The sequence below is a fragment of the Suricata suricatta genome, chromosome 16 (genome assembly GCF_006229205.1).
Source record: "Suricata suricatta isolate VVHF042 chromosome 16, meerkat_22Aug2017_6uvM2_HiC, whole genome shotgun sequence".
Lineage (NCBI taxonomy): Eukaryota > Metazoa > Chordata > Mammalia > Carnivora > Herpestidae > Suricata > Suricata suricatta.
Window position 1 is genome coordinate 18,336,050 of NC_043715.1, and position 26,055 is coordinate 18,362,104.

At 37.8% G+C, this 26,055-nt stretch overlaps 1 protein-coding gene across 1 annotated transcript in view; it reads left to right on the forward strand.

The window, feature by feature from the left end:
• Positions 1-21,458, forward strand: part of TERB1 (telomere repeat binding bouquet formation protein 1) — a 59,148-nt gene extending 37,690 nt beyond the window's left edge. Inside the window, exons 13-18 of the mRNA XM_029924955.1 lie at positions 5,114-5,463; positions 6,543-6,607; positions 6,911-7,006; positions 11,868-12,017; positions 12,314-12,379; positions 21,139-21,458. Coding sequence (XP_029780815.1) covers positions 5,114-5,463; positions 6,543-6,607; positions 6,911-7,006; positions 11,868-12,017; positions 12,314-12,379; positions 21,139-21,326 — 915 coding nt within the window. The 3' untranslated portion in view covers positions 21,327-21,458. The remainder of the gene's footprint in view (positions 1-5,113; positions 5,464-6,542; positions 6,608-6,910; positions 7,007-11,867; positions 12,018-12,313; positions 12,380-21,138) is intronic.
• The last annotated feature ends 4,597 nt before the right edge of the window (positions 21,459-26,055 follow it).

Genomic DNA, 26,055 nt, shown 5'->3' on the forward strand with positions numbered 1-26,055 from the left:
ATTTTGAATTGTGATAATGTATACAGTGGTGTAACTATCATGACAAGATAATAGAACAGTTCATTTACTCTAAAATGTTTTCTTTTATTCCTTTGCAAGCAGTCCCATATTCCCCATCTTCAGGCCCTCATGGATCTATTTTCTGTTACTAGTTTTCTTTTTCTATAATTTCATGTAAATGGAATTATATATATTATATAATCTTTTGTGTTTGACTCATTTAATGTACAATATGCTTGTGATTCACCAGTGTTTTATTAATATTTGTTCCTTTTTACTGCTGAGTGATATTCCATGCTATGGACATGCTACAATTTGTTGATCAATAGATCAAATTCCCCAGGTGATGGACTTTTGGATTGCTTCTTGATCTTGACTACTATGAATTATGTTGCTGTAAACATTGGCTTCCACTTCTTCATGTGAAGTTTACATTTTCATTTCTCTTGGGTAAATACCTAGGAGTGGAATCACTGGACAATTATACCTTAAATAAATGATGAACCTCTCTAATTATACAAGTCTACCTCCACTCATCGCCACTCAGAACAACAGAACACCAAAAGAAAAAAAAGTCCCTTCTTTCTCTTTCAGCCTTGTATTGTCCCAGCACTTGATAATAACAGAGATTGATATCAATGCTAGCCATAGAATAGCAGTCCATAGAGTCTAGTATCAGTTTTACAGAGTAGGCTAAAGGATTGGTTTGGAGTTGAGGAACAATAAATTAATAACTAGTGTACCCCTTATGCCAAGTATACAACTGTTACTCTGAGGTACTCCTTTACCATCATCTTACAGGTTTTCTTTGTATCCTTCCTAAGAAGTTTGATTTCCTGTTTGTTGGATCCCATGTCATATTTTTATTGTTTGTTTGTTCTACATTTTGGAAAGCATTCTCATATTATTTATTTATTAAATATTTATTCATTTTTGAGAGACAGAGTGTGAGCAGGGGTGGAGCAGAGAGAGAGGGAGACACTGAATCCGAAGCAGGCTCCAGGCTCTGAACTGTCAGTGCAGAGCCCGACACAGGGCTTGAACTCAGAGACTGCAAGATCATGACCTGAGCGAAGTCAGATGCTTAACTGACTGAGCCACTCAGGGGCCCCTCATATTTATTTTTTAAATGAATGTGTTTTTCACTTCTGCTGTCATATTTGTAGTTACCAAAACATCTTTTTTTTTTTTTACTCCATTTAAATTATCTTATTCTTTTTCATGGACTTAAGATATCATTGGCATTCTTCTTTTAAATGTATCAGTGATTATTTTAAAAGAGTTTTTTTCTTCCTATTCCTTCTTTTTTTCTCTGAGTTTTCTCACCCTCCCTCTCTCCCTCTCTCTTTCTTTCTCCTTGATTTGTAGCTTTCTTCATATTTCTGGTAGTCTTTGGTTGCTACTAATATTGAAGAGTCAGTTACTGAAGGGGTGCCTGGGTGATTCAGTTAAGCAGCCGACTCTTGATTTTGGCTCAGGTCATAATCTCACAGTTTTTGGGATTGAGCCCCACATTGGGCTCTGTACTAACAGAGCCCCTTCCCCACTTGTGCTCTGTCTCTCTCTGTCTCAAAAATAAATAAACTATATTTAAAAAAAAGCAACAGTGCAGAGCCTGCTTGGGATTCTCCCTCGCCCTTTCTGTGCTTCTTTCTGTCTCTCTCAAAAATAAATAAATAAACTTAAAAAAAGTCAAACACTGAAAGTCTTTTTGGAAATTTGTCGATTATGTATTCTCATAGGATTAATTAGATGGATCGTTTCTGGGGAGAACGTCCAGTGTCTAATCTTTGCCTAGACATTTCTGGAATCAAAATGGAAGAGAGCTTGTGGGTCTTAGTATCCAGTATGTGAATATTTGCTTAGTTTCTTGAATAGTATCCTGCGTTCAACTTTGTTTAGTGTCCTCTGTAGAGACTCCTGTTTTCTCTCTCCAGAGATTAAACTTTAAACCTTGGAGAAGAAGGGGACGTGGTGTCAGCTGCCTGCTAAGTATGTATACGTATGTAGGAGTTGCAATCTAGTCATCCAACTACTTCTTGAACAGACTTTCATCCAATCTTACTATTTTTAACCCCGTCTTGAACCCATGTTCTAGAGGTTCTGGTACCTCCAGTCCCTAAGCCTTTTGAGAGTTTGGCAGCACATTCTAGGTAGTTTATTAGTTTTTCCCATCATCAGCTTTGGAGTCAGCTTTATCAAGTCTTCTAGGTAGGTTCTGCTTTCCAATTTTCTTTGGAGTTTTTTTTGCCTTTATTTCTTCTTTCATTTTTCCTTGTTCTGGGTTTATACCTTTTAAAAACTATTGTTCAGTTGATTTTTTTTTAAGGACCAAAATTAAATAGGGGTGTTAAATTCACCAACTTTACCAGAATCCCTCTTAATTTTTTTTAATGTTTGTTTATTTATTTTTTTTGAGAGTGAGAGCACAAGCAAGGTAGGGCAGAGAGAGGGTGGGAGACAGAGACTCCGAAGCAGGCTCAAGGCTTCAGTCTGTCAGCACAGAACCTGATGCAGGGCTTGAACTCACAAACCATGAGATCATGACCTGAGCCAAAGTCAGACGTTTAACTGACAGCCACCCAGGCACCCCTAAGTTTTAATATTTTTAAAAAAAAATTTAAGTAGGCTTCATAGCCAGTATAGAACCCAGGATGGGGCTTGAACTCATGCCCCTGAGATCAAGACCTGCGCTGAGATGAAGAGTCAGATGTGTAACCAACTAAGCGGCCCAGGCACCCCCTATTCTTTTTTTTTTTTTACAGTTGCAGAGTAGTCCATTGGTGGATATGCTAACTCCCTTTTGAACATTCAGGTTATTTCCAACTTTTAGCTTTTGCAATGCTGCAGTTAATAATATTAACATTTTGGGGGCACCTGGGTGGCTCAGTTAGTTGAGTGTCTGACTTCGGCTCAGGCCTAGAGCCTGCTTTGGATTCTATGTCTCTTTCTCTCTCTGCCCCTCCCTGTTTATGCTCTGTCTCTCTCTGCCTCTCGAAAATAAATAAATGTAAAAAAAATTTTTTGAATTAAAAAAAATAATGTTAACATTTTGCATTCACCAGAGTACTTTCACATAAAAATAAAATGTGCTGGCTTAAACATAAGTTTATCTAAGATTTAAAAAAGAATTAAAAAAAAATTTTTTTTAATGATTTTTATTTATTTTTGAGAGACAGAGATAGTGTGAGCAGGGGAGGGTCAGAGAGAAAGGGAGACACAGAATCTGAAGCAGGCTCCAGGCTCTGAGCTAGCTGTCAGCACAGAGCCCGACGTGGGGCTTGAACTCATGAACTGTGAGATCATGACCTGAGCTGAAGCCGGCCGCTTAACCGACTGAGCCACCCAGGTGCCCCAAGAAATTTTTTTTGAAAGAGAGAGAACACATCCATGCATGTGTACGTGCGAGGAGGGGGATGGGCAGAGAGAGAGGGAGAGAGAATCCTGAGCAGGCTTCTTGGCTGTCAGCACAGAGCCTAACATGGGGCATGATCCCATGAACTATGAGGACATGACCTGATCCAAAACTAAGAATCAGACACTTAATGAACTGAACTACCAAGGTGCCCCTATCTATAGGACTTTTTTGTAAAGGTGTACAAGTTTTATTATGAAAGATACTGTCAAATTGTTTCTCTGTAGAAGTTGTGCACTTTATGCTCTCACCAGTAAGGTATGAGAGTGTTTCCCTATACCCTTTCCATCTTTGCCAGTGTCCCAGATGAATGCCGTCTCAGTGTAGCTTTATTGTGCATGTAGGATGGGGCGTTTTTGTGTATGTTTAAGAGCTATTTATATTTCCTTTCCTATTAACTGCTCGTCTCCTTTTCCTATTTTTCTACACTATTGTTGATCTTTTTCAAGTTTCATTGTAGTAGCTTTTCATAAATGTTGATGGAAATGGAGCGCCTGGGTGGCTCAGTTGGTTAAGCGTCTGACTTCGGCTCAGGTCATGATCTAACTGTCTGTGGGTTCGAGTCCTGCATTGGACTCTGTGCTGATAGCTTGGAGTCTGCAGCCTGCTTTGGAGTCTTTTTCTCCCTCTTTCTCTTTGCCCCTCCCCTGTTCATGCTCTTTCTCTCTCTCTCTCTCTCAAGAATAAATGTTAAAAAAATGTAAGAAATTAATGTTGGTAGAAAAATCATACCCCAAGACATAATTTATACATATTCTTTCTAGGTGTTTTAATAATCATTTGGTTTTGCTTCTGACCTTTTCTTCTGAGCTCCTCCCCAACCCCATCCCCATACTATTCTTGGTCCATAGTAGTACTTTGAAAAAAAATTTCATGTGGTCAACCATATTAGTTTTTTTCTTTTATGATTTATTGATTCTGTGTGATATTTAGAAAGGCCTTCTTCCCTGTGAGAATTTTAAAATTTTATGTTTTCTTTTATAATATATACAATTTCTGGAACACCTGAGTGGCTCAGTAAGTTAAGCGTCCAACTTAAGCTCAGGTAATGACCTGATGGCTCATGAGTTTGAGTCCCACATCGTACTCTCTCTGCTGTCAGTGCAGAGCCCACTTTGGATTTTCTGTCTCTCTCTATCTGTCCCTTCTCCACTCATGCTCTCTCTAGTTCAAAACTAAACATTAAAAAAATATATATGTAGTTTCATTTTTTACATATCAATATTTAGCTCATTTTGACTTGTTTAAACTTCATTTATTTATTTTGAGAGAGAGCGAGCATGAACAGGGTAGGGACAGAGAGAGTGAGAGAGAGAATCCCAAGCCGGCTCCACACTGTTAGTACAGAGTCTGATATGGTGCTGAAACTCATGAACTGTGAGATCATAACCTGAGCTGAAATCAAGAGTCAGATGTTTAACAGACTGAGCCACCCAGGTTCCCCTCATTTTGACTTTATTTTTTATGTAAATTGTGAGATAGGGATCCAATTTATTTTTCCCCACATGGCTACCCAGTTGTCCCCAGATCATTTATTCAATAAGTTCCCTTTTCTTGTTAATGTAAACTGTTCCTTTTATTATGTATATTCTATCAACAATTATGAACTTTTCCTACATTATTTAAAGAGAGTATAAATTGGAATGTAAACCAAATGGACCATCTTGAAATTATTTACTTGTCATTTTTGTATTATAGGAAAAAATACAAAGAGAAAAATACAATGATAATGTTTCATCTATGAGCACAAATATTGAAAATACACTGAAACACCTCCATACAGATAGAATTAGCGGAGACCCTAAAGCAGAAGACAAGGATAAAAGCCAGTTTAGAAAGCTTCAAAGTTATAAGTCCCATGGAATTTTATCTACAGCACGTACAAATGATCACCAAATGAAGACCCTGTCAAAGAGTGCAAATCCAGTTAATGCTTGTTATAGGGAGAGTGGACAGGTTAAGACTTTATGTAAAGCCAAGTCAAGCTATACTCAAAACTTACATGAAGGAGCAACGTTTGAAAAAAAGGATTCTGTTTCTCAATCAAGGTATTGTTTAATGTTTCTAACATTTATCTATCTATCTGTCTATTATTTATTTATTTATTTATTACTCAAATATTTTTTTGTGCAGTACTATGTTATTAAGACCTGAGATGTAGAAATGATAAAAATGGTCTTGGGAGGAGCTTAATTGGAAATGTTGGTAATGGAGTTTGGATGGGAAGGTGTGGGCCAATTCATCTAGGGCCTTGCACGTCACACTCAGGATTTTTGGTTTTCACTCATAGAGTGTAGGGAGCCATTGACAGTTTTATTTATTTATTTATTGCAATTTATTTTTTAAGTATTTTTAAATGTCATTGTCTTATTTTATTTTCTCCATTGACAGTTGTAAATTGAGTGACATAAGATGTGCATTTTAGAAGGGATGTTCTGAGAACTTACCCTGAAACCCTATACTCAAGTGACAATGCATGCATTAATAATCCCTCAGCAATGTAGCAAACACCTGTTTGTAAATTTAATTTGATAAAAAGGAGTAGTGTGTGATGAAAATCTGGCTCAGGACTGCCTTTTCATTTGTTCCTTGCACCTCAGCTCCAGTTCATAACCCTGATTTCTCAGGAATGTGGAAGTGGAAAGCATTGAGATATGCCCTTGGGCCAGCTGTCTTGCTCTCCATCCCATTGATTTTGTTCTCTCCTTTTTTTCCCCCTTCATTCCTTCCTGTTTTCCTTTTTTTTAAAAGTTTGTTTGCTCATTTATTTAAGTAATCTCTACACCCCAACACAGGGCTTGAGCCCATGACCCTGAGATCAAGAGTTGCATGTCCTTCCAGTTGAGCCAGACAGGCGCCCTATGCTTTTTGCTTTTATAGCTTTTCCCCTGTGTTTCTGCTGGCATCAGCGTTATTGCCTTTTGGAATCTTATTTAACTCTACTTTTAGAAACAAGGCTATAATCATTACAAATGCTACTTTGGCATAGTTTGATAGACTGGTAGATCCTGGTTCCGTCTCCTGCCTGCCAGACACCCAGAATCATACCCCCCTGCTTATAGAAACATTTGTGCATACATCGAACAGTATGTTTACTTTTAATTATCTGGTGTTTATTTTCTTTTAGTGACCATGTTTTTAAATCTCCAATTCCTGTTGTCAAAAATAGAAAACAGCAGTTACCAGTAACAGGTATGATTAAAAATACCTCTTTGATTTTTCAAGAAAACATATTTAGGTGACTAATACAGCTAAAAATGTGTATTGCTATATTTGCCCTCTAACGTATAAACCACAATTTTGACTCTCTTTCTGGTGTAAAAATACTTCAATTACCTGTTATTGATATCCAGAACCTTTCTGTTTATCCAACAAGATGATATTTATGTAGTACTGTGCTAAAGTTTATGAAAATCTTGGGAATTAATGTATCATGTAAATGTCAGGTCCTTTTCATTAATCAAAAGAATATTAAATGTTGCAATTTTTTTCCAGATCCATTTACATTATGTTCAGATATAATAGATAAAGAAGTCCTCAGTTTTCTGGAAACTGACAGCCATTCTAAAATGTTAAAGTATAGATGCTCAGGTAAATATTTTTTATACAATGGTTTTGTGATTAAAACTGTGTATGATATTAGTTAACTAGACTTTGTAATAATTCTACCTGTGTAATTTAAATTTCATTTCCTTTAGGAGCACCTGGGTGGCTCAGTTAGTTAAGCATCTGTCTTTGGCTCAGGTCATGATCTCGTGGTTCATGAGTTTGAGCCCCACATCAGTCTCTCTGCTGTCAGTATGGAGCCTGCTTCAGATCCTCTCTCCTTTCTGTCACTCACACACAGGTGTAACACTCTCTCACTTTTTCTCTCAAAATTAAACAAACATTTTAAAAAATCTTCATTTCCTTTAGAGAAATAACAATCTGGAGTATCATAAAACATTCAAGTTAATACCTCCTATCTATATTAGCCTGTGCTTCTAGTATTTGTTACACGAATCACCACAGCTAAATTTTTTATTACTTTATTATCCTGTTTTTGTCACAATTAATACCATCTATGTGTTTAACTTAGTTCTGAGTAGGGTAAACATTTTTTATATTTTCAGAGAGCATCAGTGGTATGTATTCTAGATAATGCTGTACACATTAGGCATTAAATATTTAAAAATATCTATTTACATGTCTGTAGTTAATATATAAATGTTTCTGGTATTCTGTGCCTCATTAGTTATTTTTTCTGCAGGGCCCATGTAGTGTTCCACAGTGCTTAACCCATCCCTTCTCCTCCTCCATACCCTGAAATTTCCTCTTTGTTTTAGTGTCACATTGTGTTCTATGGACAAAATTGAGGCTATTCCATATTAGGCTCAAATATCACTATTCTTTAGTCTTGGATGTAGAGTTTGTCTCTATTACCCTAAAACTATTTATACCTAACTATAATTTGAATGCCGTCTCTTTTTTCCCCCCCATTTTAATACTTGTAAAATTTTTCTCTTTATTACCTTTCTATCCATTAACTTCTTTTGTCCCACCTTAAACTGTTTATTTCTCCTTGTCTTAAAGAGAAAAATCTAGGGGTGCCTGGCTGGCTCAGTTGGAGGAATATATGACTCTTGATCTTGGGATCATGGGTTTGAGCTCCACGTTGGGTAGAGAGATTACTAAAACTTAAAAAAGAAAAATCTAAATACTTGATGTGACTTTCTGTCCCTTCAAGTACTCATCTGCTCTTGCTTTCATCGTTTATTAACAGATACTTGCTCTTTCTCCTTTTCTTTTGATATTTACTCTTTTTCCTCTTCTTTTGACATATTAATTCCTTTCTTAGTTTCTTGCCATCTGGCTTCTTTTATTGCCATTCTACGAAACTTTAATGTTAAAGATTATTTTTTTCTGCCAAACTTTTAAAAGAATTTTAAAAATTCTTCTCCTCTGTAGTATCTCTACACTGTTGACCACCATTCCTTGAAATCCTCTCCTCTCAATTGTTTAAAGACACAGTTCCCAAACTATGCACCCAGGCTCCCTGGAGGTCTGTGGTGAATTTGCAAGGGTATACTTTAAGTTTTATAAGTAAGGGACGCCTGGGTGGTTGAATCAGTTACGTTGTCTGACTCTTGACTTCAGCTCAGGTGATGAGCTCATAGTTTGTGGGAACGAGCCCTGTGTCAGGCTCTTTGCTGACAGTGAGGAGCCTGCTTGGGATTCTCTCTCTCCCTCTCTCTCTCTGCCCCTCCTCCACTTATATGCACAAACATGCTCTCTCTGTCTCTCTCTCTCAGTAAATAAACAAATAAATAAATAAAATTTTATTATGAAACACAACATAATCAACATCTTTTGGATATCATAGGAACTACTAGCTCAAAGGTCGTTTACGTTTTAACCATTACATTGCACTGCATTCCTTTCCATGATGCGATGTCATTGTAGAGCTAGGTTTCCAGTTGTTGTTGTAGAAAGCAAGTACCGAATGAAAATAATGTGGAACAGGAAATGAGGGCGGCAGTCTTAGTCAGATTCCAAGATTTGAGAAGTTGTTCTGTACCTAGTAGGTGCATATATCCCATTAGGAGTAACTGTGGTTTGGGGTGCCTAGCTGGCTCTGTCAGTAGAGCAATTTGACTCGATCTCAGGGTTGTGAGTTTGAGCCCCATGTTGCAGAGATTACTAAAAATAAAATATTTTTTTAAAAAAGGAATAATTATGGTTAATAAGAATGAAATTAAATATTTTTTCTATTTAAGTGTATTATTTTTTCAAATGGCTATTAAGTTATTAGAACATAAATGCTTATTAATAGACTTAATGGACTTAATAGAAGATTGGTGTTTCTTTTGACCTAGGGGTGCCATAAGAAAGCACCCAGACCTCAAGGATGCTATAAAGTGAGAAAGTTTGGGAACCTCTGGTCAGAAATTATTCCAGAGGGCAGAGGGAATACTCTATTACTGTTAACTCCCTTTCATACCTTAGTTTGTTTGAAATGGTTCTTTACTAGTTCCCTTCTTCGATGATGATGCATTCACTTCACAGACACTTAAGGAGTGAATTCTTCGGCAGGCATGGGGATCAAAGATTAACAGACCTAGTCCTCACCTCAAGAAGTCTGAAAAACACTTCATTTTATCACATTTATTACTTTATCTTTCTCTTCCTGCCATATTTCTACAGATATTTCCCCCAAGGCATAATCTATAGAACTTAACACTTTTGTGGCATCTACTTTTGTGGCATCACCTATCATTTAACTGATGATTTTCAAATCTTCATTTCTACACTTGGCCTCTACCTTGGGTTATATATAGCTTCATCTTCCTTTTCTAGCTATACCTAGGACATACTTCAATATCTTGTTTTTATTTCAAGCTGAATGTATTTAAAACAGCACCTTTCTCCCTCTTAAATTGCCTTCCCTCCAGCCATTCCATTTCTATCAGTGTTGTCACTATTCTTTTGGCCTCCCAGATTTCAAAACTCAAATAATTTATAACCATTATTTCTCTTTACATCCCCTATTTCCAGTCCGTCAAATTTCATTCTTTTTTTTCTTTCCCCCATAGGCCCTTTTTGCTTAATGCTTCAATTACACCAGCAACTTTCTAGCAACTTTCAATTACACTTTTTTGTTTTTCAGTTTTAAGTCTCACCAACCCCCAACTGTAATGAGCATATTGCTGTTAACTTCTCTTTCTAATATGTGCTTTTTATCATATTGCCAACTGAAAGACCCCTCAGTGCTTCTCTGTAATTCACTAACTCAGACTTTCTGCCTGACTTTTAAATTTTTGTGGACTTTTAGTTTGTTAAATTTTACTGCATATTTGTTCTCTTTAAGTCTGCCAGAAAGTTGCTATGCTTATTCTAAACTTTGTCATTCAACCAAGTATCAAATTACTTAAGAATTACCCTAAACTTTTCCCTTACCCCAGTAGTTGATTATTTATCAATTTTTGTCTCAGAAATCTCTACATTCTCCCTGTAAATGTCTTGTTTCAGAATTCCCTCATTTATATTCTGAACCTCTTAACCTTCAGCTAAGTTTTCTATGAGACAAATGAAACCATGTCATTTCCCTGCTTAATAACTATCCTTTAGTTCCTTCCCCATTGACTTGGAGATAGAAATACTTAGGATGGCTTTCAAGGCCATTCTCATCTGGCCCCCTGCAGCCCTCACTAGCTGCAACTTTACTCCTACATTTCTCTCATAATACTCCAGCCACACCAAAGTACCTATACTCTGAACACACTGCATTTTCACTTTTTTGTTCTTTTGCACGTATTTAATGTACTTGAAATGTGCTCATCCTAGCCAACTTTCTGCCTGGCTAACTTGTAGTCCTTTAGGAGTGGGCCACTAATACCATTAGGTAACAGGCACATGGGGAACTTTATAATGGATGGATGTGGCTAACATCACCTGAACCTAGTGATCTATCGTAACATTAAAAAAAAGAGATAGTCAGACTTTATGTGCCTCTTAATATGATGCAGTGAAAAGTTCTCAATACTGCCTGAGGAATTCTACTAAAACCAATTGAATCTGAATCTGATAAATCATCCAGATCTAATTACTAGTTTATTGGACACACAGGAACATTTTAAAGCATGCACCTACGATGTAATCAATGAAAACTAGCTTTTGGGTAACTCCATAGTATAAATGATCTAGTGTCTATATCAAGTAAATGACTAGGAGGAAGAGAGGAGAATTGATAGATTAAAAGAAACTTGAGGCATTTCAACTGAAGTTAATGATGGACCTTCTTTGGATCATGGTTTAAACAAACCAATTGTAAAAAGAAAGTTTTGAAATGATAGAGAAATTTAAACACTGACTAGATATTAGATTATATTAGACATAATTTTTTAAGGTTTGATAATGGTTTTGTGAGAGTCCTTCTCTGTTAGGGATGCACATGAAGTATTTACAAATGAAATGATACTTGAATGCAAATTCCAGACTCCCTAATCCAGTGTATACATGGAGGGCTAAGCAGAGTAAGTGGGTTGTAGACAAAATATGACTGACCAAGACTTAATAATTATTGGAGGTGAATGATGGATATGTAGAGGTTCATTATACTTTTCTCTTTGCTCTTGTGTGCTTTCAATTTTCCGTAATAAAACATGGAGACAAAAGGATATGACTGGGCCTAAGAATCACTTCTTTTGGATATCTTTCCTAACAGTGACTCCTGCTGAGAACCTGACCAAACTTGTTGCTCCTTTTCTATATCTATATCGTCCTCACTTTTCACACCTGTATTGCAACCCTTTTTTCACTGTATTGTGTTGTCTTTAATCTCTCACATGACTGACCTTCTTGACATATTTATAATTAAGTTCTTCAGTTACCATCATAAAAATATTTGCTTTCATAGATTTGCTACTAGATATTTTGTAATATCTATACATTACTTTAATTTGTTTTCTTTTAGGTTGCATAGCAGTAGGAAAATCCCTGAATAGCCGAAATTTTAGCAAGCTCTTGCACTCTTGCCAATACCAATGTGATCGTCACAAAGTCATTGTGGAAGCTGAAGACAGATATAAAAGTGAACTAAGGAAATCACTTATCTGTAACAAAAGTAATTAATTCAGCAGATTTGAAACTATTGTTATGACTATAGCTTTTGAACTATGATCTAGAACATTAAGAATAATAAAAAGCTAGAGGGTAAAATCATGTTGAAAAGAAAATGTCTTTGAGCAACCAGTGTTTTAAGATGTACCCAGGGATAATATTTAGTCTCTGGTGGCTTAAAAATTCTTCCTAATCCACCTAAGGATTCCCATTAGACGAGAGGGAAAGGAAATATCATACTAATGGAATTGATGTGCAGGTTGATACTCTAACTACACTAAATGTTTCTGTATTTTTCAGAAATTCTGCTGACCCCACGTAGGAGACAACGACTCAGTAGTGAATCTACTACCTCTGGAGGAATAAGTGAATATATTTAATTATTAAATAAACCTAAATTTCATGTTGTTCTGAGAAAAAGAGAGGACAGCTGAATGATGGTTCTCAGTCTCATTGAGAGTTCTTTTCTTTAAATTTATTTTTTTAATTTACATCCAGGTTAGTTAGCATTTAGTGCAACAGTGATTTCAAGAATAGGTTTCTTAATGCCCCTTACTCATTTAACCTGGTCTCCCTCCTATAAGCCTTCCAGTAACCCTCTTATTTTCTGTTGTTGTTTCTTGTGCTTTTAGTTACCTATCCAAAATTCGTTGCCAAGATCCATGTCAAGAATTTTCCCCTAAATTTTCTTCTAAGAGTTTTACAGTTTCAGTTCTTTACTCTATTTTGAGCTAACGTTTGTGAGTGGTGGAAGAGGAGAGTATAGTTCCATTATTTTACATGTGGATATGCAACTTTCCCAGCACCATGTATTGCAAAGATGGTCTTTTCTGCTTTGAATACTCTTGACTCCCTTGTCAAATAGTAATTGATTACATATGCATAGGTTTATATCTAAGCTTTTTTTTTTCTTTTTTAATTAATTTTTTAAATTACATCCGAGTTAGCATATAGTGCAACAATGATTTCAAGAGTGATTCCTTAATGTCCCTTAGCCCATCCCCCCTGCCACAATCCCTCCAGTAACCCTGTTTGTTCTCCTTATTTAAGAGTTTCTTATGTTTTTGTCCCCCTCCCTCTTTTTATATTATTTTTGCTTCCCTTTCCTTATGTTCATCTGTTTTGTATCTTAAAGTATTCATATGAGTGAAGTCATATGATATTTGTCTTTCTCTGACTGTCTAATTTCACTTAGCATGATACCATCTAATTCCATCCATGTAGTAGCAAATGGCAAGATTTCATTCTGTTTGATTGCTGAGTAATACTCCATTAGTGTATGTGTATATATGTATGTATACATATACACACCACATCTTCTTTATCCATTTATCCATTGGTGGACATTTGGGCTCTTTCCATACTTTGGCTATTGTCGATAGTGCTGCTATAAATATTGGGGTGTATGTGTCCCTTCAAAATAGCATACCTGTATTCTTTGGATATATACCTAGTAGTTCAATTACTGGTTGTAGGGTAATTCTATTTTTAATTTTTTGAGGAACCTCTATAATATTTTCCAGAGTCGCTGCACCAGTTTGCATTCCCACCAGCAGTGCAAAAGAGATCCTCTTTCTTTGCATCCTTGCCAACATCTTTTGTTGCCTGAGTTGTTAATGTTAGCCATTCTGACAGGTGTGAGGTGGTATCTCAGTATGGTTTTGATTTGTATTTCCCTGATGATGAGTGACATTGAGCATCGTTTCATGCGTCTGTTGGTCATCTGGATGTCTTCTTTGGAGAAGTTGTCTGTTCATGTCTTTTGCCCATTTCTTCACTGGAGTATGTGTTGTTTTTTTTTTGATGTTGAGTTTGATAAGTTCTTTATAGATTTTTGTTACTAACCTTTTATCTGATATGTTGTTTGCAAATATCTTCTCCCATTCCATCAATTGCCTTTTAGTTTTGCTGATTGTTTCCTTCGCTGTGCAGAAGCTTTTAATTTGATGAGGTCCCAATAGTTCATTTTTGCTTTTGTTTTCCTTGCCTCTGGGGATGGAGATGTGTTGAGTAAGAAGTTGCTGCAGCCATCGATGGTTCTCTCTTTTTTTTTATCTCCCACGTTGATATTTATTACATTGACATTTCTAGCAAGAACAAGTAACAAGATCAATAACTGAATTCACATTGACAGGTTTCATTTTGATCCATTAGCCAATTTGGAAAAAAACCATATTGATCAAAGGGATTAAAAGTTAAAAGCTCCTTTTCCTTGCTACATATAATATTTTTTAACACAATGGCTCTAAAATTCCAAACATATCAAATGCAAAATCCAACTTCCAGGATTCTCACTTTAATTAAGACTATCATATGGACATGTCTCTTACATTTCTTTAGTCATTTATACAGTTACCAAAAAAACCATATAGCTTTAACTATACTTTAACAGGAAAACAGGAAATAACACCTGCGAGAATTATACTCTACAGTACTGAATTCTCATGTCATGGAGAACCTTATACTAGTCTAAGACATTTTGAGATAACTTACAATTATCATTTTTTGGGAAACATTTTTGGTACTTAAGCCAAGTGCTGAGTGAATTTTATCCTAAAATCTAGGGCTAGAATTTAAACCTCCAACACTCTAATCCCCAGGTAACACAATTAGGAATATTCAGAAATCCAGATACCTTGTAGATCTTCAACATTTCAGAACTATGATTGATAAATGACATTTGAAAAAGAATGACTAATATAGAAATTAGCAGAATTTATACTCCTGAAGCCACCTACACTCATCTTTATGTTTTATATATTTACAGTATTGTCCAGGAGAAATTAAAAGAAAAATGTTACACTAATTATCTTCTAAGCTCTATTCCAGATGTCTGTTTATTAAAGACTTGTAGTTTATGCAAAGGTGAACCATTGTCCTCTAAAATTACATTATACTACTTTTTGTAGAGCTAATAGTAAAATACATTAACCCAAATCTTATGAAAGCAGCACATCATTAGGAGTAACTAGTATGTAAAAAGTATCATCAGTGGTTTGAATATAAAAATTTATTTTTAAATCAAAGTATGCAACAAAGAAAACCTACAGAAAACAGATTTTCCTATCACAATCTGTTGGTTTACCAAATAGTATTTTGAAAACACATTCCTCCAGTCATTATAAAGTTCTTAAAATATAAAAGAAATTAAATCTGTAAGAAAGTCTAGTAGAGCAGATGTTGTAGTCAGGACTTTTATGTTAGTGGTTCTGCTTTAATACATCCCATGCCATCCACCTCCACTCATGCCACCTTGCCTGTAGTAACCTCCACTACCTTCACTGCCACAGCCATAACCACCCAAGCCATCAGGAATACCATATCCTCCACAGTAATTGCTGCCATTCCCCTTCTTCCAGCAGATCCATAACCTCCCTGATTATCCATTCCATCTCTGCCATAGTCTCCCATTCCAAATCCTCCCATTCCAGAGCCACCTACAGGAGCAGAATTCAAGAAGAGTTCAATGTACCAATGTTGCATGTTATTCTTATCTTTAGATATGGCAGCTACAGCATCTTCATGTGTCACAAATTCGACATCTGCTTCACGTGTTGCTCTGCCATCAGCTCCAATGTCAGTATGCACTCGTATCGGATTTAGTGGTGAGAAGAAATTAGCAATGTCATTTTCAGTTGCACGGAAAGGTAATCCTCTCATATGTACAAAATGACCACCATGAAATCCCGAACTTGCGTCACCAGCTCCACCATAGCCATGTCCTCCCATACCTCTTCCATCTCTCATTTTGTCATCAAAGCCATCATTTCCATAGCCATAATTATTATAGTCACCATAGTCCTCAAAACCTCTGTACCCACCATCATATCCATCACCTCCTCGTCGCATTCTGTCATACATACTTCCATGCCCAGCTCCATCAGTCTATCATATGGTTGCTGGCCCAGCAATCTTCTTGGTGGATCATAAAATCCTTTGATTTCACTCATGCTACTTCTGAAGATCTCAGTATACCTGTGCCCTATTCTTTCCTTGTGTTTCCCCAGAGCATTTTCTGCTATCTCCTTTGAAGCAAACTGCACAAAGGCCTCTCCTGTGCTTCTCGCCTGGTAGGCCATCATCAATGGCTATCCCATTTGGCACGATTTCCAACCCTTGAAAGAACTGAACTATTTCCTCTTTGCTGCAACCAAATGGCAGTCCACGAAGTCATACTGTCCCACAACTAGTGTCATTTGAACCATTATGTTTCATAACCCAATCCATCTCAATAATGTTGGATTTAAATGCCCCTTTTACTTCAGATACCCTGTCAGGTGACAGTAACACCGACTCCGGTACTCGAGGGTCGGTCGTGAAGAGGAAGTTGCTCGCCTAGTGTAGCGCTTGCCACAGTGGTTCTTCCAGCCGTCTCAGGCGGTGGCAACTGCTAAGGGAGCTGTGCAGCAGAGCCTCATTGATGATTCTTAAGGGATAACTCTTGGCTCTGATGAGGGTCATAGTTCCTAAGAAAAGAGGCTTCCCACTTTCCCTTCCTCATGTTACTTTCTCATTCATAGTTTTCCAGCTGGGGAAGAAGCAGGAGGAAAGTAACATTTATTAAGCACTTACTTTGTGCTATATATTTTATGGATATTTCCTTTGATTCTTATAATAACATTATAAGGTGGATAGTGTTTTATTTCCATTTGAAGGCATACTGAGTTGGCGAATGGCAGGGCTTACATTCAAATGCAAGCCTGTCTTTCTCCAGACCCCTTGTTCTATCCTCCTGATCACATTTCTATTTTAAGAACAAAATTATTCTATGTATAAGTGCTTCAGAGAGATTTTGCAAAAGGGTTTGGTTCATAACTACAGCACTTTGAACAGTCAAAATTGAAGAGACAAATAGTATAAACCTTAAAGCCCTGCTTAAAAATAAAAAATACTTCTTGAGGTACCTGGTTGCTCAGTCATTTGAGTGTCTGACTCTTGATTTCAGCTCAGGTCATAATTTCACAGTGGGATCAAGCCTCATCTTGGGCTCTGTGCTGAGAGTGTGGAGCCTGCTTGGGATTCTGTCTTTCCTACTCTCTCTGCCCCTCTTCCACTGAATGTTCTTTCTCTCTCTCTTTCTAAAAATAAATGGCGCCTGGGTAGTTAAATCAGTTAAGCGTCCATCTTTGGCTCAGGTCATGATCTCATGATTTGTGGGTTCGAGTCTTGTGTTGGGCCCTGTGCTGACAGCTCAGAGCCTGGAACCTGCTTTGGATTCTGGATTCTCTGCCTCCCTCTCTCTCTACCCCTCTCCCACTTGTGTTCTCTCTCTCTTTCTCTCAAAAATAAATGGATATTAAAAATAATAAAAATAAATAAACTTAAATCAAAATACTTCTTAAACAATGAGTTAATTTACGGGAATTTTTATTTAACTACAGGGTTAAAATTTCAGGCTTATCACCATTCCAAATTTATTACAGAGACTTAATGAACATTACCATTTTCTTCTCTTCATATGGAATGCCTGCAGAGTAAGAATAAGCAATTGAGTCCTTTACTTGTCAAAAAAACCTGGAATTTAGTAACATCTATAGAGTTATTCTGTTATTTTTTGCAAAGGTATTTAGACATACATATGGAAACATTTTACCATATACTTTTGTTTGGCCATTTTCACGCAAATCCCTTAAAATTTTTTTCAAATTTACTTTATTTTTAAGATTGTATTTTTTAAAGTTTATTTATTTATAATCTCTATACCCAACATGGGGCTTGAACTCACAACCCTGAGATCCAAGAGTTGCACAGTCTACTGACTGAGCCAGCCAGGCGACCCTGAAATTTATTTTTTATATCTGGGTCTTTTTCTATGTTAAAAGTTCTGCATGCAGGGGCGCCTGGGTGGCTTAGTGGTTAAGCCTCCAATTTTGGCTTATGATCTCACAGTTTGTGAATTCAGGCTCCGTGTTGGGCTCTGTGCTGACAGCTCAGAGCCTGGAGCCTGCTTCCGATTTTGTCTCCCTCTCTGCCCCTCCTCCACTCATGCTCTCTCTCTCTCTCAAAAATAAATAAACATAAAACATTTTTAGTTAAAAAAAGTTTTGCATGCAAATTAAGTATAGTATCCCTATAGGGCAGCCACTTTTTGAAGTAATATATTCTGTAGAAACTGTTAGGAAATGGTTGTTTTTGCATAGAAACATATTGCACTTGGAAAACTTACTTTTGACAAGGAGTTGGCATCAAATTAATAATGGATTTTTTTCAGCAACAGGACTTAAAAGTAAATATGTAACAACTAAAATCCTATAATCATTTTACATAGTAAAATCATTGCAGAGCCTCATAAAATGTACATAATTATGGTTGTACGTTGATTATACAGAGGGATCATAAATAATGTTAAGTGACATTTACCTCATAAGTACATACATGTTTTTTGTAAATTAGAATTGCTTAAGCTAAAACCAAAGGGCTAATAATTTGGCCTCCTTTTTTAGAATTTAGAAAGGCATCTTGATATACTGATTAGATTAAACTGTCTCTTTCATAAGCAGGCTAAGAATGTTTGGTACATTGCCAGTTTTCCCCCTTGATTTCCCTTTTGTTTCAAGGAACATTTATGAGCATTCATTTGGTTGTAAGTTACAGTCAAATTTGAAACCATTCTTTTGAGAAGAAGTCATTGAAGCATCTAAGCATTTAAAGAGCCTTGGCTCTCTTTTAGGATGGACTGGTATCTTGAGAGATTTTGAAAAATAAAAGTCTTAGAGCTGAACCTTCTTGACTAGTTTCCCCTGCCATTTCCTAAAGCCCGATCAATACTAAGACTACAAAAAAAAAAAAAAAAGAAAGAAAAAGAAAAAAGAAAAAAAGAAAGACTACCAAGGGGGATGGGGGGGCCTGGGTGGCTCAGGTCATGATCTCACAATTGGTGATGACAGCCCAGAGCCTGGAGCCTGCTTCATATTCTGTGTCTTCCCCTCTCTCTCTGCCCCTTCCCTGCTCACTCTATCTCCCTCTCCCTCTCTCAAAAATAAATAAACATTTAAAAAAAAAAAGGAAAGAAAAAAAAACTACCAAAGGGGTACCTGAGTGGCTGTGTTGGTTGAGCTTCTAATTTAGGCTCAGCCCGTAATCTCATGGTTCATGAGTTCAACCCCCTTTCCTCACGGACTGGCTGCTGTCAATGTAGAGCCCACTTTGGGTCAATCCTCTGTCCCCCTCTCTCTGCCCTTCCCCTGCTCTGGTTGGTCTCTCTCAAAAATAAACAAGCCTTAAAAATAAAAAAGACTGGCACTGGGGCGCCTGGGTGGCTCAGTGAGTTAAGCCTCTGACTTCGGCTCAGGTCAGATCTCACGTTCGTGGGTTCGAGCCTTGCGTCAGGCTCTGTGCTGACTGCTAGCTCAGAGCCTGGAGCCTGCTTCTGGTTCTGTGTCTCCTTCTCTCTCTGACCCTCCCCCTCTCATGTTCTGTCTCTCTCTGTATCAAAAATAAATAAAAACATTAAAAAAAAAAAAAAGACTGGCACTAAAGAAGCCACAAAAGGGAGCCATGTGGGATGGAGCTGCTTCTTCCTTCTAGGCTGCCCAGTACTCTGCTGCAATAACCTTTGAGGAGTTGGGCAGATGTAGGAGTCAGTGATATGGCAGTTAAATTAGGAAAGTGAGAATTGCCTTCGTGAACAATTCCTGGACCCCAGTGTCCTGAACGTTATAGTAACCCGTCTAGTCCTGATTATAAGGAGTTCAAATCATTTAGCAAGTGAAGTTGAAATCCTTTATTTCTTGGATAATGACAGCTTTCAAGTAGACCCAAAAGTAAGGAGTAACTTCAGTGATAAATTTTGAAACATTTTTTTACCAATAATTAGTGTTTTCTTTTACCAAATATTTGTTGATCATCTACTATGTGCCAGACACTATTTTAGGCACTGGAGATACAATGGTGAGGAAGACAGACAAAAATTCTTATCTTCATGGAGCTTGCATTCTAAGCAATGCCATTAAGTAATAATCAGATATTATTTTCATTGATTTCTCAGCCTTCTGCTGGTAAGATTTTCATTTATGTTTTAAAAGATCTGAACCATGGCTCCTATCCTAGGAGAAGTAGACAAATGGCTCAATTTTAACCTGCAAGGGCAAGATTTTCTAAAGTTGTCCCAGCACAACTATTTCAATTCCTTCTAAAGTAAATAGCAGCTGGGGCGCCTGGGTGGCTCAGTCGGTTAAGCATCTGACTTTGGCTCAGGTCATGATCTCACCACTCATGGGTCTGAGCCCCGCTTCGGGCTCTGTGCTGACAGCTAGCTCAGAGCCTGGAGCCTGTCTTTGGATTCTGTGTCTCCCTCTCTCTCTGACCCTCCCCTGCTCATGCTATCTCTCTGTCTCTCAAAAATAAATAAAAAACATTTAAAAATTAAAAATAAATTAAAAATTAAAAAATAGCAGCCTTAAGCAGAAGTACAGAAAACTCCTCCTTATCAGCATCTATCTATGATGATAACAGGAATTAGCAATGAACAGAAAACCTTAAAAGTATTTTCTAGTAATCATCATGAGAAGATATTTATGTTTATAGATACCAACTGTGTATTCTTTCTGTTGTAGAAAGTATCCCTAAAAACCAGATAGTTAAAAACTTCCTTCTCCCTTGTGCAGCCTATTTTTTGAATTTTAATCAAGCTGAGCCCCCATATAGTGAATGTGTTTTTTAAAGTGAATTTCAAAAGACCCTTATTCTTTAAAAATATTTATCAAAACTGATCATTAAGTAACAAGTTTCGATATTCTTTTTTATTCTATGAAGTTATGGAGCCCTTTGGGAAGACTGTATCTGTAAGATAGGTAAGCTGTTTGTTAATTGTCCTCAAAGGAATGTTGAGAGAATTAACAGTCAAGTGTTTATAAATTCTTGTGCTTCTTGATTGAAAGATGTTACAAGTATTACAATAGGATTGTTAACAGTTATTGAAGAATTAACAGTGATATGGCAGTGTTAATAGTAGGCACTCAATTTTTAAAATTCAAATGGATTTCCATATGATGAGTAATGCAGGCATGAAGCTTTCTCACTGTATAGTTCATATCTGTAGAGTAAGTTAAGCACTTATTTGGGTCTCTAGAAGATCCCTTTTTTCAGCAAGTACTCATATATTCTACAATTCTTGTTAATTACAGGAAAAAGAAGAATTCGTAGAAATTTTACCGAAGAAGAAGAAAATTACCTTTTCAATGGAGTTAAGAAAATGGGAAATCACTGGAATTTAATTTTGTGGTCTTTCCCTTTTCAGCAAGGACGGACAGCTGTGGATCTTGCTCACAAATACCACAAGCTGACCAAAGGCTCCAAGTGTCCAGCTCCTTGATCAGAATACTTGTCAGTTTTTAGTTTGAACTACTAGAATACAGTGCCTTGAAACAAACTTTAGAATATTCTTCTAAATTCTCATGAAACCAAGAATGTGAAAATGAGAATTCTGTTTAAATACTCTTTGTGATTCTCTGTCTCTTTGAATTATTAAATAATTTATAGAACAAATACATTTTTAAAAATATTTTTTAATGTTGATTTTTGAGAGACAGAGACAGAGCATGAGTGGGAGAGGGGCAGGGAGAGAGGGAGAGACAGAATCTGAAGCAGGCTCCAGGCTCTGAGCTGTCCACACAGAGCCCCATGTGGGGCTCGAACCCATGAAACCGTGAGATCACGACCTGAGCTTTAGTAGGACGCTTAACTGACTGAGCCACCCAAGTGCCCCTAGAACAAATACATTTTTAATGAGTAGACTAGTAAGACAAAATTACTTTATAAGGTCAAACATTTGTTTAGGAATATGCTTTTATTTTTTTAAGCTCAAGGAACACAGGTCAGAGAAAAAATTATCAGCCTTTAAGCATTATTTGACATTATACTGTAATGGATACCATGTGAGACATTTGGATTTTAGAATATTCTTACCCAGTGAAAGTTCCTCCCCAGAACTTAGAATAGTTTCCCAAGCTGTTCAAATGAAGTTCCCACATATTAAATCAATGTTTGACATTTTGTTAGCTAAACTGTTTCCTCTTCTAGAGACTAATTGTGCAGTTCCTTTGAATACCTCCAAATTCTATGGTCAGGTTCACTTTTTTGGTGTTTATTTGCCTTAGCATTTTAAAAGCTTAGAACAAATCTTTATTGTTTAAGTTAGTTTTCTTCTAGTGGAACACTAAGCTATTTGATCTCAATTGTCTATTTTTCTTACTCTTTTTATATTTCTATCATGTTCCCCAAAGGACGCTGTTGCAGCCTTTATTAAACTTGATACGCTGTTGCTGTGGCAAAGGGATCAAGTATCAGGGCCTTAAAGCTCACCTGTGCTTATATACCCATTGGTTCACTGCTTCATGTCATGGTAGTAGATTTCTTCAGTCCCAAAAGATATTTCCAGAAAAGTTTGTATTCTTTGACCTTTTCACATCATGACTATATCTACTTGGATAAATTATGAATTTTTATTAAATTTCTTTTTTTAATGTTTATTTTTGAGAGAGCGCAGTCAGGGGAGAGGCAGAGAAAGAGGGACAGAGGATCTGAAGTGGGCTCTATGCTGACAGCAGCGAGCCTGATGTGGGGCTCAGACTCATGAATCGCGAGATCATCACCTGAGCTGAAGTCGGACACTCAACCGACTGAGCTGGCCAGATGTCCCAGAATTTTTATTAAATTTCTAATTTTCTGATCCATAATAAAAATTGCAGAGAGCAAATAGGCAGAAAACTTTATTTATCTAAAAAATTTCCTTTAAATAAAAGAATAATTTAAAATTAAGAAAACTTGTAGCATTTCTGTTGTGAATGAATATATTCCATTCAAATAGGCTGGTGTGCTTTTTGATTTGTACTTCTCAAGATTTAGGAAAGTTAATTTAGGTCAAAGGAGAAAACATTGGGTCTGTTTTGTCAGCCTTATTGGCTTAGATAATCAGAAGTTGTTTCTTGCAGTTGTTCAGAAAGGGCTTAAACGTATTACCTGGGTCTCAGGTAATAGTTCTTTTATTGATCAGAAATTATGTATGTAATGAAAAATCAAACACTGCTTAACTCAGGCATCCCCAAGAATATGACATACTGTAGGTTAGACAGTGATTTGTGTCCGTTACTGAGACTATATTTAAAATAATACTGGGTCACCTGGGTGACTCAGTCAAGTGTCAGATTGTCGATTTTGGCTCAGGTCATGATCACTCGGTTCATGAGATCGAACCAAGTCGAGCTCTGTGCTGACAGTGCAGGACCTGCTTGGGATTCTCTCTCCTCTCTCTGCTCCTCCACTCGTGCTCACTCTCAAAATAAATAAATAAACATCAAAAAAATTAACCAATACTATATTGCCTTCTGAAACCTTGAAATTTTATCCTAACCCTTGACTAACTTTTTATTAACATGAGCTGCTTTTCTTTCCCCCTTAGATGGAAATATTTGGAATAAAAAATAGATGAAGACATAAAAAGGAAAGCCAAGCAATGATGACATATAAGAGAACTGTATGGCTTTAGGGTTTTAGATATGACCAAATCAACAGGGAATAAAAAATGATTTTAATAATGACAGACCTTGGGACTTTGAACTGACCTCAATTATAGTTCCCTGTCAGAAAGAAGCATGAATTGCTGTACAACAATCTCGACATTGATGGCTGTCTGTAATTTTGTATAGATCCTCAGAATCCTGGAATTTACTACTTCACAGGGTGGCAATTGATGATCAGTTTTAACTTACATTAATTAAAATGAAATGTGCCTTCTTCAAGCACCTTTTGTAGAACCACAAAAGTTGAATTTCTTTTCTACATGCTAATCCTTGAGAGAGGAAAAGATAGATACCTATAACTTTCTCCTTTTCCCTCTACATTCTCTATCCTTCATGCTGAAAAGCCCAGTTACTTCATGCTTCAGCAGAATACTGTCATGTCTCCTCATGAGCTTAGTCACTGACCACTGGATACTTACTTGTCTTGATAAAATGTGTCCAGGGGTGCCTGGGTGGCTCAGTCAGTTGAGCGTCCGACTGCAGCTCAGATCATGATCTCACAGGTGGGGAGTTCGAGCCCCATGTTGGGCTCTGTGCTGACAGCTCAGAGTCTGGAGCCTGCTTCAGATTCTGTGTCTCCCTCTCGCTCTGCCTCTCCCCTGTTCATGCTCTCTCTCTCAAAAATAAATAAGCCCCCCAAAAAAATGTCCAGAAAGAAATGTAGCCTGACTGCCAGAGTATGTCTGTACCCAGTTTGTCATCTAGTATATTAGGCATCTCTTCCTGCATCAGATCATCCACAGCTTTGAGTGTGCTGCTGCATTCTCGTCCAAGTCACTGGTGGTAACTTGCGGTGGCTGGGCTAGAGTGAGATGCTGGGCAGGCTCCTAGCAGCCTCCTAGCAGCCTCTTGTTATCCCTGTTCATCAGCGCTCCTGGCCTGGTCTTCCCTCTGCTGCAATGCTGTCATCCAGCCTACGTTTCACTTTCTTGTCTGATGTGAATTGTCAAATGCCCTGTTGAAATATGCATTTGTCTGTAGCATCCTCCTGCCTGGCATTCCTGCAGAGAGAGAGAGCGAGAGTGAGAGAGACCGTGAATCTTATCCTATCTTTTACTTTTCCGACTAGTCACGATTTCACCTAGGGCTGATGAAGTTCACTGGCCTGTAGTTTTAAACTCCATCTTCTGTTCTGTGGAAAACCAGACACTGCTTGCCTTTGTATGACTTACAACACTTTCCAGACTTCCAAGGGTGTAACAAACTTACGGATTTTCACTCTCATTGTCTTGTTTGAACCTTACATTCAGGTTGGCAGATGCTATGCCCATTTGTTGGATCCTGTAACTCATCTGCCAACAGTTTGGCAGAGCCAGGATCAGAATTCTACTCCTTTGAAATTCATGTAGGTGGTTGCTTTTCTGCCATATCCCACTTCCTTGTGATATTTAGAAATACTTTGTAAAAGTGAGCTGTTTTTCACAGAGGATAGCAAGAGCCCTCAGAGACCACACCTAAAGTTAAGTTCATTGAGTGAAATGTGTTTTTTTCCTTCTCCTTGTCTCCCTTGACCTTTATCCTTTCACATCTCTTCCTTTTTCTTGTCACTACCCGCCCCCGCCCCCCGGAGAAAGGAAATCAAAGCTGCCTATTTCTGCTGTGAAATGCTGGCTCCCTGGAAATATTATTTTGAAAAGCGTGTTAAGGTTTTTAATTGGGTGGATCAGTTGGTTAAGCATCTGACTTTTGATTTCTGCTCAGGTCATGATCTCACATATTGGGAGATGGAGCCCGGTGTCTGGCTCTGCACTGAAAGCTTGGACCCCTGCTTGGGATTCTCTCTCTGTCTGCCCCTCCACTGCCAGAGCACTCTCACGCGCGCTTTCTCAAATAAACTTTAAAAAAAAATTTTTTTTTAACTTAATAAACTCAAGTGTATTGTTTGCTGCACTAAACACTACCTTGCACTCTTAATAGGGAGTGAGGTGAAAAGCGGGATATTTATGAGGATTTGGGGGTCTAGTTTAAGATTGGTCTTTCAATGCAGGGCTTGGTTAGAATTAGGTAAAGTTCATAATAGCTGAAGTTCCGTGAATAAGATTGAAGTACTGGGATGCTATCTTCTGGCATTGGGATACTTAGCCACCAGGTTTCTTAAGTTTTCTGAGCTTAAGGTTCCTCGTCTGTAAAAGGCTTAGATACGGTTAAGTGAGATAATGTGTGACTGGCATAGATCAGCGCCAAATAAAGGGCGCTATCGTGTATTGGTCTCACTCCAAAGCCTGAGCTTTTCTCGTCAGCCCGTTTGACTGCCTGGGCCCTCGACGGCGCACCGCTAAGCGGAGAGCTCGGCGAGGACCCGAGGCTGGTGCCGCTACTCTCCTCGACCAGCAGAGGCCGCCCGCGCGCCCTCCGTCCGGGCACCTCCAGCTCCCGCCGCCGTCGCCTCTCTGCGCATGGCTGCCCTGGCAGTCGCCTGACCGCCGCCCACATTGCGCCGCCGCGGCGGCCTCACGACCCTGTGGGAGCTGGCGGACTTCGTGGGCCCAGCGAAGCGCGGCGGACGGCGCGGGCCTTACGGGG